Raw genomic sequence first — 16,214 nt, 5'->3', positions numbered from 1 at the left:
GTGCCTATAGCCACAGGAGGTGTTCTAGATTTAAAAAGAATAACTCATTACCTGAATATTCAATTGTTGAAGAAGAAATCCTTAAGGGATGTAGTGGCAGCTATGCAGAAGGAAATTTTTCTAGTGTCAATCAATTAAAAAGACACATACACTGGCGACACACTTTATTCGAGCTCGGCTAGTCCCACGAATTCGGGTATACCCGGGTGTATTGAGGTTTGTGACTGTTTTCTGCCCGAGTGCATTGAGGTATTTTCCAAGCAGGGATTGAAGAATTTTATTCCCGCTGGCTGCAATACTGCACAGTATATATATATATACTGCATTACAATTCATGAATTTATGCCATCTGGTAGACACGCGAAGCATTGCAGCCTATTAAATTCTAATCATTATCATTTAACAGATCAGCCGCCCGTCAGCCAGGCATGAACCCAGGCTGGGAAGGCAAACACAACGGGGCTTGTCAGAGGTGAGGAGCGGCGCATTCCAGGTATCTGCCAGGTACATACTGGGTATTTGCTCGAATAAAGTGTGTCGGTGCAGTACTGTAGCTCCACATTTTCATAAGATAGGTTAATTGGAGGTGTATATATACGATGCTGTATCAACAACCAGCATTGTCAATCGACATTATCATTCAGCCAGGCTACAGCTAGCCAAGATGTGTAAAAAAGTTAGATTTTTGTTATCCTGTACTTGGACGCATGGTTGATAAAGGGCCCCTTCATTACAAACGGCTGTAACGGGTGCTCGCCACAAACTGGACTGAACCGCGAGGCCAAGGTGGGGATATAGAAACACTGACCTAGAGCCGCGAAGTCGCGTCCAGAATGCAGATTCGTAGTCGTGGGTGTCAGGGTTGGAGAAGTAAGGAACGTAGATAGATTCGCTGTGGTCGGAGGTAGGAGAGGGTATGTATCGTTGGGGTAACTAGCTGTGGTCAAAGGTTGGAGAGAGTATGGATCGTTGGGGTCACTAGCCGTGGTCGAGGGTTGGAAAGAGACGGTTGGTCATAGAAAATAGCCAGGGTTCAGGTAAGGAACTACAAGACGAGGTACAGCAAAGCAAGGCAGAACAAGGCAAAACAGTGTGCTTGCGACCAGCACGACGTCACAAGTAAAATACTATTATGCTCAGCCGATTTGCAGAGGCAATTGCTGAGCCTATAAAGGAAGAACAGCCAATAGCTGAACGGTTGCATAGCAGAAGCTGATACTAGAATCAGAGCCCAGATTCTTTTCTGGGCAGGGTCTGCACAGTAGGCACTGATGAGGCACCAGCTGCCAAAAAGTCTGGATCAAACTCTGGAGCATAGCCTGCACCTGATCCTCACAACGGCTAGAAATCATGTACAGATTATGCTGAGGAGATTGGAAGACCATGGATGGATAGTTAATCTATAAAAGAAAAGTCTTTCTCCAGGTCAACACATTCAGTTTTTAGGAGTCCAATTCAACACATTTTATCTGCTAAGTCAAGATTACGAAGATTGTAAATGCAGAAATTCAACAAGGCTCAAATTCATGCATTAAATTGGCTTTCTAAATTCAGTAGCATATATGGTTCCATGGGCCACCTTTCCTCAACGTCCTATGCGAAGTAATTTTTGTTTTTCAGTCCATGAGAAAGTGTTTCACAAGGAAGAGTCTGCAGAAAGGTAGATCAATTCAGGCACTTGTCTGGAACATGGCCATCACAGACACAAGTTGGACAGAATGGGGAGGTTATTTCAGAGCGTTATTTGTACAAAGTCAGTGGACCAACATGGTATGAAGGCTATTGATCAATATTTACGAGATTCAAGCAGTACATTACACAATTCAGAGTTTTGAAGTTTGTCTGAAAGGTTGTCCTTTAAGGATTTTGTAAGACTATATGACCACAGTCGCCTATATCAAGAGGCAAGGAGAACGTGTCAAGGATTTTGGAATAGGCAGAGCGACCAATTCCGATATCTCAGGAGAAGAAAACAGGCAGATTACATCAGCAGAAAACCATTCTCCAGGAGAATGGGAGTTGTGACCTCAGACCTTCCAGGAGATCATCCAGAGATCGGGGTTCCTTTGGTAGACCTCATGGCGCCTGAGGCCGAAAACAAGCTACTGGTGTATTGCTCTAGGTGGTGATGTGGCCATGTCAACCTGTGGGAATTCCAGTTTGCACCGCTTCCTATGCTTAAAGCCGCAGAAGATGTGAAGCAGATGTCATTCTCATAGCCCTACATGGTAAAGTAGAACATGGTTTTGCAGATCTGGTGAGTCTATTGGTGGACACACCACAGAGACGTTCTCAGGTACTCACATTGTTAAGCAAGGCCCAGTTCTGCATACCAATCTAGAGTTTCTGCCAACCAACGCCGCCTGGCGGTTGAAAAGGAAACCTTGGGGGTCCTAGGAATGTCAGATTAAATGAGGTCCGGGAAAGAGGTGAAAGCTAAGATCTACTATAGGGTCTGGAAAACTTTTGTTTTGGGGTTCCACAGATCTTGGATTTCTTTTACTTGGCGGCTTTGACAAGGATTTGAAGCCAGCCTCTTTGAAGGTGCAAGTAGCAGTGTTGCGAGCATTCTTTCATTGACAGATGGCACTTGATCAATTAACCTAAAGTGGCATTGGCTATTTCCATTTTATTTTCACTGTTTTTAATAAAAAAAAACAAAAGAAGTGTTTTGCCTTTAAGGCAATGTAATCTAAGCTGACGATAAATCTGTTCTCCTGTGATCAATTGACAGATCCTGCTTCCCCAGGTTCAGAGTATGGCTATCAATTTACAAGGTAGGCCCCAAAAGAGGGACGTGAAAAGATCCTATGTGTAGCACACTCGGGGTATGGCTGCCTATTTCAAAAGAGGAAGTGCTGTCTCTTCCTAAATGGTTGCTATAGCAACCCAAGGAAGCTCAATACATTAAAACGCATTAAAAAGAGTATAAAGAGTGAGGGGGGGGATGCAGTAAGTTATCGCAGGGGGGCGCAAACTTTTTTCCCTGCGCCCCCCTGCCGGCTGTCCCCTCACTCCCGCGCCCCCCTCCCAACCCCAACTTACCCGCGCTCCGGCGTAATGACGTCACGTTGCCATAGCAACGTGACGTCACATGACCTCGCAGCGTCATTTTGACGCCGCGTTGCCATGGCGACACAGGGAGGAAGCCGCCAGAGCCACGGTAAGTTAGGTTTACAGAGGCCCTGCAGCTCCCCCGGCACTTAATTTAAGTGCCTTCGGGAAGCGCGCGGGGCCTCTGTAAACCCCGCGCCCCCCGTCGGCTGTGTCGCGCCCCCCCTGGGGGTCGCGCCCCACAGTTTGCGCACCGCTGAGTTATCGAATACTCAACAACCGATATATATGTATATACCACTTATAGGTTTTTGAAGGGAATGCTGCCCGTGGGACCTTAATGTAGCTGTTGGTATAACAAGCATTTGAACCTTCACATGACTTCTCTTTGAGATTATTGACAATCAAGGGGGTATTTGTGACGCAATTACTATGACACGTAGAGTTAAAGAATTGCATGCCTTATCTTTCAGGCAACCATATTTCCAGGTTCACTGGGAAAAGATTGCAATGAGGACAGTTCAGACTCAATATAGTCTTCTCTTTCTATATTAATCCGGATATTATAGTTCCAACCTTCTCTCCTGATCCAGCAAATGAATAAGAGAGAGCTCTACCCAATGTGAATGCGGAGAGCATTAAAGACATATGTACAGAGAACTGGAAATATCAGAAAGACTATGTTTATTTGTTCTATCAGAAAGTCTCAGGAAAGGTGAAGACACTTAGTGGCCATTATATCCAGGTAGATTAAACTAGCAAACTATGAGGTTTACAAAAAGGCAGAAGTTGATCTGCAGGGGATCAAAGTTAATTCAACCAGAGCTATGGCTGCATTGTGGGCTGAAAAGTCGCAAACATCTCCAGAAGATGTAAGGCAGCTACTTGGACGTCTTGCATATCTGGGACATCCCAGGTGTTTTTGGCAGTCAAGAAGGACGCTGAAGAAAGGGGGACATTTACCTGCTGATATTTTTGGTTTCTGCAAGTTTTCCATGGCAGAATATTTCCCGTTCTTGTTTTCTATGTTTTGTTTATCTATGCTTTCTTGAGAAGCTCTGATAGTAATATAACTGACCCACAGAGGAACCATGCCTACTTTTATACTTGAGTCAGAAATTCTTGTCCCACCGCAGCTTGGAGACATTCCAGGTGTTTTGACTGCCACGGAGAACTTGTAGAAATATCGTCGGGTAAATGTCCCCTGTTCTACATATAAACTTTTTTACTTCATGGTGAAATTGGCTTCACAGCTTTTGTTATAGATTCTTAGGAGTATCAGATTTATGTTCTTTGAAGGATAAATGAACAATTGCCAACATTTCAATTCATGTGGACATTTATTAGGGTACTAATAAGTTGAAAACAGAACATATTTATATAAGGTGGGAAATATAAAACTCGTTAATTCTCTTTCTGTTTAAGAATACATCTATCTTTTTTAATTTGTATAATGAAAATACTGAATAAAATTGTAAAAGCAAACAGAACAAAAAACAGTATGGATTACCTTTCTTATATAGTCCTGCAGTATTTGCAAAGATATACATATATATTTTTTTTATGACACAGGTTGCCTCATATTGTTAGTTTTGGCACTTAATAAACTGTTACTTGCCCAAGATCACTGCAGAAGCTGACCCTGGGATTTGAAAGGGATTCACCCACTTCAAAAGCACTACTAAGGCAATCATTTTCCCATTTAATGTGCAGCTCCATGTAATGTAAAAAAAATTGAAAGCACAAAATCCATGTTGTAACTATGTTTGGAAATTAAGTAAATTACTTACGTTTACGAGGGCACATTCCCAGTGGAAGTAGAGGGCAGGCTCTGCTCTACACTTAGCAATATCACACAAGTTGAGGGGCTATGGGAATTGAAATTCTCCCAAATTTCAGCTTGCTTACAAAGTAGCACAGAAAATTATCTTACCACTTAAACTTAATATTGTATGATTAAAAGGGAAGGATTTGACCACTTAAGCATGCAACTGCTATTAATTTACTTTGCTCCTAGGAAGAAATGTTTGTTAAAGGTTCATATAGACCAGTCAGTTATTTTGCCTTGACTGTTCAGTAAATGGGGATTCTACAATATATCTACAGTGCCCAGATTATCTCTTTGTGGGAATATGCAGACCGTGAAGTTATAGAAGGGCTCTACTTTCTTGGTAAAGAGTTTAGGTTGCGCCCAGCTGATCTTTTGCGATCTTTCTCTGTTTCTGTTTAGATGGGTCCATGGTGAACGAGCTGTACAGTCTACTCCGAGACCATGACCCCATTGTCTTGGTGAACTGTTTGCGGGCACTAGAAGAAATCCTAAAAAGGGAAGGAGGAGTTGTTATCAACAAGCCCATTGCTCATCATCTACTCAACAGGTTTACTCTCCTAACCACCTTCTAGCCTTTCACAGGAGCAATCACTTCTAGGACAAAAGTGTACTAACGGCAGTGGCATTTTAAAGGAGTTACATCTGGATGATTGCTGCCTTTTTTGCCACTATCTGACATAAGTATTTTTAAAATTAGTTTGTAAACATGGTAAACTGAATCATGAGAGTAGTTTGCTTATCTTTGAAGTCCCATGGGTGTGCACACCTGCAGGAAATAGCTCATCTACTCTGGGCTGGACAGGAAAAAAGCTTCAACCTTGCAGGCATAGCAGACCTTCGCTTCCGTCAGACCCCCCCATTGTTTTGTTTTTTGTCCTCTTAAAAAGATGGAGGACGTTGCCTAGGTTTATTTTTTTATAGCTCAAACAGGTGCCTTGATGGGGTAGGTAGACTGCTGACTTTACTGTGTGGTGGTGAACTGTTGTTTTCCCTTGCATCCTGTAGCGAGGTTTGGGTACTTCAGGTAGCCAGGTAACCTCTACCACTGGTGGAGTGAAGTCGTTATGGGTTTAGCTGCAGTGTTGGGTTGGAGAGGGAGAGAGATGTATTACTTCATTGTTTGACCAGGATAACAGTTTCTTTTGGGGAAGAAGAGACTGCAGGAACTAGTGTCCTTAGATACCAGGAGATTTGAAATAGTCAATACTAATACTCTCCCTTGCCCCAAAGCAATTGCCTGCTTTTTTAAGGTCTGCCTGAGCCCAGATTCAGTCTGATGGTATAATTCCTTTTTGCACCCTGTTACTACATAAGGGAAGCTTATTCTTGGATGATGGCTACAACTGGGTATATATAGTATGGATACTATTCTCATTTTCAGCACCATGTCTGGAGCTATTCATGAGACTTAACATGATGGTGAGAATGAAAGCATATCTCTCCAGGTAGACTTCTGTTAAGACCAAGCATTAAGTCTGTGTTATATGTGAACAGCCGATGCCAGATAAAAAAATAATAAATATTGTCCATGTTGCTTTTAAGAGCTCTGAGAGCCTGACAGGTCTAGGAAGATAACTAATGACGGGAGTGCCCAGGGTGAGTATACATGAAAATGTTGCACTTTTAAAGATGGCTATCAACATTGTCATGCGGCTTGCGACAACATTAAGCAGGTGGCAAGATTGTTTGCAAATACGTTGGCAGCCAGAAGAGCCTTATGACTTAAGTCCTGGGTTTTTGACACATCATTCATGAACAAGTTGAATTCAGTACAATTTGATTGGCTATCTCTGTGTGGGCAGGAACTGGCACCTTTTATAGAAAAAGCCTTTGGTGAAAAAAAATTAAAGAAGATTTAGGGGCTATGTATATGTTCCCGCCTCGACGAGTTGATAGCGTTTCCTGGTTGAGGTTTAGGCAATCAGTCAAAGTTGACAAGAGGCAGAAGAGGTTCCTTTGCTGAATTGATTAAAAATAGTGATTTCTGCTGCCACGATTATCAGCCAGCCAATGGGAGGAAGGCTGGTGACATTTTCAGAGCAATAGGAGAAGACGACATCAGACAAGTGGGTTCTTCAGGTAGTGAAAAGTAGTTCTTAAAATATATGCTTTCTGCACACATCTGGCAAAGCGACTAGCCCCAAAGCAAGTGTCAAATAGGTTTTTAAAAATTAACAGAACTGATTGGAAAAATAAGGAGCGGAGAGGGGGAACCCTATATTTTTGTATTTTAGGTTTTTAAACATTGCAGAAATGATCAAGGTTCCAGAAAAAGAAGAACACCAGAGGTACATATTCTTGTATATTTTTCATGCCAAAGTCTTCAGGTTCTTTTAGGTCCGTTTTGGATCTCACGTGTCTAAACATCTTTGTGATGGAAACCATAAAGTTCTGGAGCCAGGAGATTTTATGGTAACTTTGGATCTCAAAGATGCCTACCAGGGTGTGTCTATTTGTGTGCAAACTTTAACCTGTGCGCACCCCTGCCTGCTCTCGTCGGTGCCTCGCCCCTCCCCCCCCCCCGCTTGATCCCGGTGTCAAATGACGCGCGGAGTCATGTGACATCACGTCGCCATGGTAACGTGACGTCACGTCATTTGACGCCGGGTTACCAGGACGACCCTTTGCTGGAAGGGAAGGTAAGTGTATTATAGAGGCCTTGCACGATCCCCCGTCATTTAATGTAAATGCCTGGGGGGAGAGCGCAGGACCTCTATAACTGCTGCGACCACCCCCAGATAATCTAGCGCCCCCCAGTTTTCGCACCGCTGATCTAAAGCATTTTCAATTTAGAGCTTTGCTTTTTGTTCTCTCCTCCACTTCCAGGGTGTCTATAGAGCTCATGGCAGCTTTATGGAAGCAAGAAATCAGTTATTCCCTATTTGGTTGATTGGCTGATAAAAGCTTTGACGTCAGCCAAGCTATACTTTCACTTAAACAGTGATTTAGGTTCTCAGCGATCATGGCTGAATCTTAAACATAGAGCAAATTAATCTTGTACTAAGCCAACGGGAACAGTTTCTAGGCTTCAAAATAGACACAGTACAAGAATTGGTATTTCTATCCATTCCAAGAAAGCAAAATCTCTTTTATACATGGTCAATGTTCAGCAAAACAGGTACGTTAAACCTTTGAGATTATACAACTGCACCTGGTCATGTGTCAATGTCCATTCACGCAGTGCCTTGATTCAGGCTGCATACAAGAGGTCTTCAGAAGGAATTAGTTACATCTTGGGACAGAAGACTTGGATTCTCACATAAAGCTTTCATTGGACACTAATTTAGTGTTACTAATCCGTTCAAAATGAACAAAAGAATACCTAATATAGCCCCCTCATGGGAGGTCTTGAGGACGGATATCAGCAACATAGGATGGGGTGTGCATCTCAGCACTCTGATGGCACAGGGTGTCTGGTCAAGGGTTGTGAAACCGATCTTCCAAAGACAGTTGGGTGATTGTATCCTTAGGCCAATCAGACAATGCTACTATAGTAGGGTGTTTGAACAAACATGGAGGCACTAGAAGTCAGGCTTTAGAGTAAAAGGCTCTTAAAATTCTCAGATGGATTTTAAGCAAACTTCCTCAGCTGGCTCACCCTTCGTCAGGCAGTGTGGACATTGGATCCTGCAATCTTCCAAAAGTCAGTTTACATGTGTGTGACGGTAACTTTGTGACAGGCTATAATAATACACCAAAAATACCTGGGTTGAACTGAACACGACTGAGATATGATAAAATATAATTTATTCCTTGAAAAAGGTGAACACACGAGATTATACAAATAATAAACAAAATATAGACACTTACTTAAGATGGAATGATGAAACAGTCAGACATCTGGACTGGCAGTTCATACAGCAATCTTGAAAATCACAAAAGCATGAAGAACATAGAGCATAGGCTGAGCCCCATTTTTATACCATCTCAAACCCCATCTCTTTAAACCTAGGCGCCGAGCTGGCTAGCAAAATCTATTTGAAGTACATTCTTCTTCCCCTGCAGGTGTGAATTAGGACACTTGCAAAACACTCAACTCCTTTGTTCCTGGCCCTAGTATAAACAATCAGGGCAGTTAACCTTTGATTAGAGGGCGTATGCTAAACCATCCGGCTGCCCATCCTGACCCATTAGCATAGCAGACGGGGTCTGCATTTTCAGATATTAGAGAGAAATGCTGCACACCTCAAAATTGAAAAAAATGATACAATTACCGGTGCTCCAGTGTTAGAACGAAAGCCTGCAGTCAGTCCTGGATATATGAACAAAGGAACATAGGGCACAACGGATTTAGCATATCAAAACTCATTTATTGAGCCAACACCATTTGCACCAGTCTGCATTTTCAGAGCAGATCCAAAATACCATACACATTTTAATATCTTCACATATTAATAAGTTCCCTTCTGGTGGGCTGAGTGGGTCGAAAATTGCCAGTTTTTAATGCCTACAGTGACTCTACATAGTGGCCAAATTTCAACTCTCTGCGACCTCCAGAACCGGAGATACAGAAATGCACTTTAAAACATTTTTAAAATACAGGATTCGTCCCTTTAAAAATGAATCTCAGCTTTTCACTCTTTCCCCATTGAATGGCGGGCTCCGCCGTTGCCGTCAATGGGGTTTCCTGCCATAGACTTTCAATGGAGAAACTGCCGCCATTGAAGTCTATGAGAAAAACCACAAATCCTTACATTCGCCCACACTCCGTCTTGTTGGTCGGAGAGGGCTGGGAATGGTCATGCATTAAAGCTGGAACCTTGGCTACATGCCACCCAAATCCCATCCCTCTGGTCATTCCAGAACCGGAGATATGGACTTACATTTTTCACCATTTCACACTTAGCCGTTTTAACGCCACGCGGTTTTTCCCCTTTGGAATCAATGGCCGGCGCCGCCATAGACTATGCATGAGCGCACGCCGCCATTGAATTCAATGGGACCTCCGCTCCGCCATTGAAGTCAATGGCGCGACCCTCCTCCTCCGCTCGACCCCTTTCGGGGGTCCCTCATTCCTGGACCCAGTGGGGGTTGTGTGTGGGGGCTCCTAGGGGCTAGGGGCAACAAGAATTTTATTCCCAGGTGCCCTAGAACCTAAGATTACCACGCCAATTGTCATTGAACTTGACCGAAGTGATTAAACTCTTTTCAAAGACATTGTGTCCGCTTTTGCGGTCTGCGGTTTGGATGGCTGCCAACCTTTTCCTCGAGGCCGGCGTTGAGGAATCTCCATTGAAGTCAATGAGCCCATTGACTTACAATGGTAAACCGCCGCTCCTCCTCTCGGACGCCACCTGCTGGTCGTCGCTGGAAAACAGGTCCAAAACCGCTACTTCTACCATTAGAACGCATGGAGTCTCAATGGCGACCTATGGAAGGCTGCAAAATGGAGCCTGAAATGCGGGAAAAGGGAACAAAGGGCTATAATCACTAAATTAACATTAACCCCTTCCCTCCCGCATCACCCCTAGTGTATGTGTGCGTGCAAACACCAGGATGAGACAATACATTTTATACAGGGAATTAAACAGTTGGATACTGAAGTAAGGTAAAAACACATTACTGGACCCCTGTCCAGTTAACCCCCTGCTTCCCAAGTGAGAGTAGGGGGTGGCCAAATGGGGTGTAACCCCTTTAATCCCAGGCCAAATCCCCTCTCTCATGACAATGTGGACCTCCGTCCGCCCTGGTGGTGACCAGAAGGAATCAGAAGATACACTGTTTCTGTTCAAGATTTGCAAATGGTCATCATTTGGATGCCATGACATTAACATGGAATTTTCAAATGGCATGCCTTTTCCCCCCTTTTCCATTGATTCCAATGGTTCTGAAGTAATTGTACAACAGCAACTTTTTAGCCCAGATTATCATGGTTTTCAGATCTCTTGCAGCTTTCTCACCACCCTCCTTGGTACCTGCTTATAATTCCAAATCTAATATCCCAGGGCCAGGTTTTGCATTTGGATTTACGCTTGTTGAAGCTGACCACATGTTTGCTAAAAGGAAAGTAGCAGGGCCCATCCTCATACTATAGGTAATTGATATTTTACAAAAGGCCTGAAGTGTGTCAACTAAAATAGTATATGGCAGAGCTTGGAGATGATTTTGCCCTGTAATGAAGGAAGATACATTTCAAGCTTCAGTTCTAGAGTTTTTACAACAAAGCTTTGATAAAATCTTAGCACCTAGCATTTTAAATCGACAGTTGGTAGCTATTGGTGTGGTTAGAGGTCAACCTCTGGCAAGACATTTATTGGCTCTGTCATTTTCCTTTTCAGCCCAGAGAGGATGAGCTACTTCCCAAGGTGTTCATTGCCATGATTGGGCCAGAAGAAAAATAAATAACTGTAAGAATTTTCTCTGGCTACTCCTTTGTATCTGAGGTCAATGTGTGTTGAACAAGAGTTTACAAAGCCATCTTTATTTGCACTCTAATAATGACAGAATGGACCTTGACAAACACTGCCTCATTCAGAGGACCATAAGAAATGCAATTTGTAGTTCATTTTCAGAGAAACAAACAAAAAATAAATATTTTCTTTAAGCATGATTAAATTAGTTTGAGGAAGATAATTAGATCACGTTCATTACAAATGTTTTTTTTTACATTTAGAGAGAAAATATTGAAACATATTGTTTCTGGATACTCAAGGAACTGGTTCTTTTACAGGAATAGCAGTAAAAATGTGAATACTACCAATGGAGACTGTGATAGAAGATACAGTAGATATCTTTAAGAAAGTGATGGACATCTTTTTAAAAAGGAAAAATGTACATGGATATGGTGAATACAATAAAAGATTGGAAGATCATTGATCCAGGGTGACATCTAATTGCCATTACTGAAGTTTGAAAGGAATGTTGTGCATCATGAGACATAATTGTGTCACTGGAGGTTCCTGTTTGCTTCCTCTAAATCAATAGAACTGTACATATAAGAGGAGTATCCTATTTAAATTACATTTTAACAAAGATTGGACTCAAACATATGCATTTTTTCCGACCTAATATTCTATGTTACCAAGTTACTCTTAAATGTGGTGACAATTGTGGACCCACAAGTCCGTCTACTCTAAACTGCAACATATCTACTGTATATGTACGACCCATAACATAGCAGCTTATGAAAGTGGTATTTATCAAATTTTTAAAGATTTGGGGTCCTACAACGTGCTTTTAAGCTCTTGGGGGCTTAAATGTGTGTGCAAAACTGCAAACCGCTATGTACAGCACAGCAATATGGGGAAAAAATATTATTGTTATTATGGTACTCATGAATATTATATTCCAAATATAGTTTATATAAATCCTGCAGCAGCACTCTTTGAGCAAAACATAAATACTGCACTATAGAGGTATGAATGGCTCGGATTTGTCTTTTCAGTTTCTCCTTGCTGTGCTAACCTGCCGTGCAAAGTCCAGTATTTTGAAAAAACAATACCAGATGCCCAGTATGGCCACAGTGACCTCTTCCTACTTACCATCAAAACTTCCTAAAATGTAGTTGAACAATACACCAGTTTCATACAAATAATTTCTATAACCAAATTAAGCTGGTCAAAAGATGCAGAGATCTCCTTCAATTTCCTCTTAAAACGGTAAATATATTGACGTCTTAATTTACTTTACTTTTTTTCGTTGTTAAAAAAAAAAATGTAGGATGGCTGATTTGGACCAGTGGGGACAAAGTGAAGTTTTGGTCTTTCTTCTTCGATACAAACCCCAGGGTGAAGAGGAGATTTTTGACATCCTCAACCTGCTGGACAGCTTTTTGAAGAGCACCCACTTCAGCGTGGTCATGGGAGCCACCAAACTTTTCTTGGTCCTGGCCAAGGACTTCCCCCACGTGCAAACAGATGTCCTGGTCAGATTGAAAGCTCCTCTACTGGCCGCCTGCACCTCGGAGAGCAGAGAGATGTGCTTTGCTGCCCTTTGCCACGTCCGAGAGATATTGCGCAGCTTGCCGGGTCATTTCAGCAGCCACTACAAGAAGTTCTTCTGCTCTTACAACGATCCTCACTACATCAAGAACCAGAAGATAGACATCCTGTGTGAGCTGGTGAATGATGAGACTGTGCACAGTGTTTTGGAGGAGCTCAGAGTCTGTTGCACAGATGTATCTGTGCAACTTGCACACACAGCTATATTTGCAATAGGTAAGGATTGTAGCCCATATTTACTGAGCATTTCTAGTAATAATTCCATGGTAAACAAAAAGCTTTGGCAGGTTTTACAATCTATCTAATATATTGTATGATGAGCATGTCTTCAGATCTACAGGTAAATTGATGTTTGTGTTTTTGCTGAAGTTCATGAATTCCGTGTTTCCAGAGTAATGCAAAATTTATAAATGTTAAACAAGATACAAATAAGTAACTGCAGAGGCAAGATAACAAATATAATGGATCGATCTACGTCCTGCCCCCTTAACCAGAAGATCTCTGATTTGTGAAAAACTAATTTTATAGCCTGAAAGGGAGTGAAATTGTGTGATTAAGTTAAGAATCCCTAGGACTGTCTTATATGGGGTTGTGATGAACAATATCAAATTGTGCACATACAGTGCCAACTTAATTGTTTGGGAACCCAATTGAATACCCGTGATAATTTCCCTCAAGGCAATAGCCAGGGGTTCCCATGCGATATCGAACAAGAGGAGAAAGAGGGCTGCCTTGCCTGGTGCTTCTCTGCAGACTAAATGAATCCAACGTCCCTGAGCTGGTAATAATTCCATCAAGTGGGTCGCTGTATAAGGTTTTGATAACCGTTCGAAACCTTTCCTTGATCCCAAATCGGTTCAAGGTATAGATGTTTCCAAGCTATCATATCGAAGACTTTTTCAGCATCTAAACTTTCCAAGCAAGCCGGTGGTTTGTGCCCTGTCAAACTATCCAAGCCACCTGTGCCAGATTCCCAGTATAATAATGCTGGATTGCCAAATAGTACCTTATGAATATTATTGACTGGTTGTCTACCTTTTAACAAATAAGGATCCCTACCCTTTTTCGGAAGGACCTTTATATACACTGAACTAAAGTATTTTGGGCAAGTGCCTGGGGTCAACATTTCGTCGTAATAGTTCACGAGAAATATGAGGGTTCAGGACTTTATAAAATTTTGCAGAGTAGCCACCAGGCCCCGGTGCCTTAAGATTTTTTTAAATTTAGAGATTCTCTGTACTGGTGAGATATTGCCCGGACTGTTACAAAATTAGATTCGTTAGTGGTAATGGGGGGTCCTTGGGAGTATAGTTTTTGGCACAATTCCTTAATTCCAGCAATTTTGGCTGGATCAGTTGTCCTCCTGGGCCCTATGTTATGTTTAAGCGCTGGGATAAATGTTTTTGTCTTCTTTGGTGTGTTTAAGTTACATTAGGAGCTTGCCTGCCTTGTTCCCAAATTGATGGAATTTCGCCTTAAAATTGTCAGAGCTGTTTTTCGCCATTTCCTCAATCGGGTTAAGTTCTCTCTTTTTTTTTTTTTCTTCAAATAGTCATCCCACCCTTCTTTGTAGTCTTGAAAAGGACATATGCCTTTGTAACCATCCCATTTAAAGCCAAAAATCTCTCTCTTTTTTTTTTTAATGCTCGTGTATACCATAATTTTCTTTCTTAAAACTGCTTTGGCCGCATTGCAAAAGATAAGAGAATGTGGATTTCTAGCAGTGTTGTTTTCTTTATACTGAGACAACCAGTTTTGGACCATGAAATCTGGGCTATTTAGTATTTTAGATGGGTACCTTCTCATCAGAGACACCCATAGTATACCAGAATCTTTTCAGTTTTAGCTTCTTTGACCAGTGATCAAAGTAATCTAGCCTAGCCATAGTTTTATGCACCACAGACAAGCAGGATTACTCCCTTTCTGAAGGACAGAAGGCCCTCCAAGTGCCAATCAAGGCATACTTTTTTTCTTTTTACAAAGTGAATATCGAAAGGTTGTTTAGTGGATCTTTTCCTCTTCCCCTCTCCACTATTGATAGAAAATGACATTCTGTCCAAATAGAGGTTGTCCACCGAGTTTAGGTGCCGTCCTAAGATTAGACAGTTCCCTGGAACTACCGCCAATTTGCTTATTAAAGTGGCAAAACACTTCAGTATATGTTAGGTGCATAAATGTTCACCAATGTTATTACACATCTCCCATCTGGGTTGGTTTCTTGCCTCTTTAAGACAAATGATTTTCCTTTTTTGGACAGAATTGCTACCCCCTGTTTTTTACTATTGTAAGATGCATACAACCCTGGCTGCACTCATTCTCTGATAAGTTTTACGTGTTCTGTGTCTGTAAGATGTCTCCTGTAAGAAGGCCATATCATCTTGTAATCTCTTTAAATGACTAAGAACCTTTCTCCTCTTTACTGGAGAATTAATTACACCCACATTCCAAGAATCAAACTTAACCAAATCTGTCATGGTGGAGAGGAAATCTTGGCTCTGTCATTGCCCCTTGAGCCTGAGGGGAAGAGGCTGACTGTTACTTGGGGTTTTGATAGGAGGTGAATATAAGGTATAAGTTATGGCCCGCAGGTATTGTGGTCTTTGTGTGAGGAGCTTAGTTACCTCTGAGGCCTTGCAACGTTTTCCAAGCTATGCAACCCCTCCCACCCCGCACCTCAACTCCCACCCGCACCTCTCCTCCCTCTTTGGGGTCTCCGCTATCCCTATCAGTCTTGTTATTTGAGTGTAAGGATCTCTGGACCCAGTTGAAATCCCTTCCAGGCGAACAAGTGCCCACATGAGGGAAAGGACCCCACTCACCCTGACCTCAGTGGAGCCATCCTCCGTGGTTCGCTATTTTAGGCTAACAGGGGTCTCCGAGCAGTGCTATACCGATACCGATAGCGGCACTAACATGGAGTGGTGCGTGATGTGGTGCAGGTGACCGTGCCCTGACCTCAGCCCCAGGGCCTGCTCCTATAACTGCATGTGCAGCCCCAGGGCCTGCTCCTATAACTGCATGTGCAGCCCCAGGGCCTGCTCCTATAACTGCATGTGCAGCCCCAGGGCCTGCTCCTATAACTGCATGTGCAGCCCCAGGGCCTGCTCCTATAACTGCATGTGCAGCCCCAGGGCCTGCTCCTATAACTGCATGTGCAGCCCCAGGGCCTGCTCCTATAACTGCATGTGCAGCCCCAGGGCCTGCTCCTATAACTGCATGTGCAGCCCCAGGGCCTGCTCCTATAACTGCATGTGCAGCTCACAGGTATTTTTTACAAAAATATTTCTACCAAATAAAGTTTGTGATTAGGATGTCAAAAAGTGAGAGTAAAGGTTTTAAGCACAATCTTTGCCTCTTACCTGGGTTCAAAAACCTTAATTGCTTTGTTG

General features: G+C 42.6%; 1 protein-coding gene across 7 annotated transcripts in view; it reads left to right on the top strand.

Moving 5' to 3' along the window:
- Window positions 1-16,214, top strand: part of AP4B1 (adaptor related protein complex 4 subunit beta 1) — a 59,029-nt gene that overhangs the window by 17,692 nt on the left and 25,123 nt on the right. For all 7 annotated transcript variants that reach the window (XM_075615312.1, XM_075615311.1, XM_075615308.1 and 4 more), the window contains 2 exons: window positions 5,285-5,432; window positions 12,545-13,041. In XM_075615312.1, the coding sequence (XP_075471427.1) occupies window positions 5,285-5,432; window positions 12,545-13,041 (645 nt within the window). The remainder of the gene's footprint in view (window positions 1-5,284; window positions 5,433-12,544; window positions 13,042-16,214) is intronic.

The sequence above is a fragment of the Ascaphus truei genome, chromosome 9 (genome assembly GCF_040206685.1).
Source record: "Ascaphus truei isolate aAscTru1 chromosome 9, aAscTru1.hap1, whole genome shotgun sequence".
Classification (NCBI taxonomy): Eukaryota; Metazoa; Chordata; class Amphibia; order Anura; family Ascaphidae; genus Ascaphus; species Ascaphus truei.
This window is presented reverse-complemented; position numbering and strand designations above follow the sequence as displayed.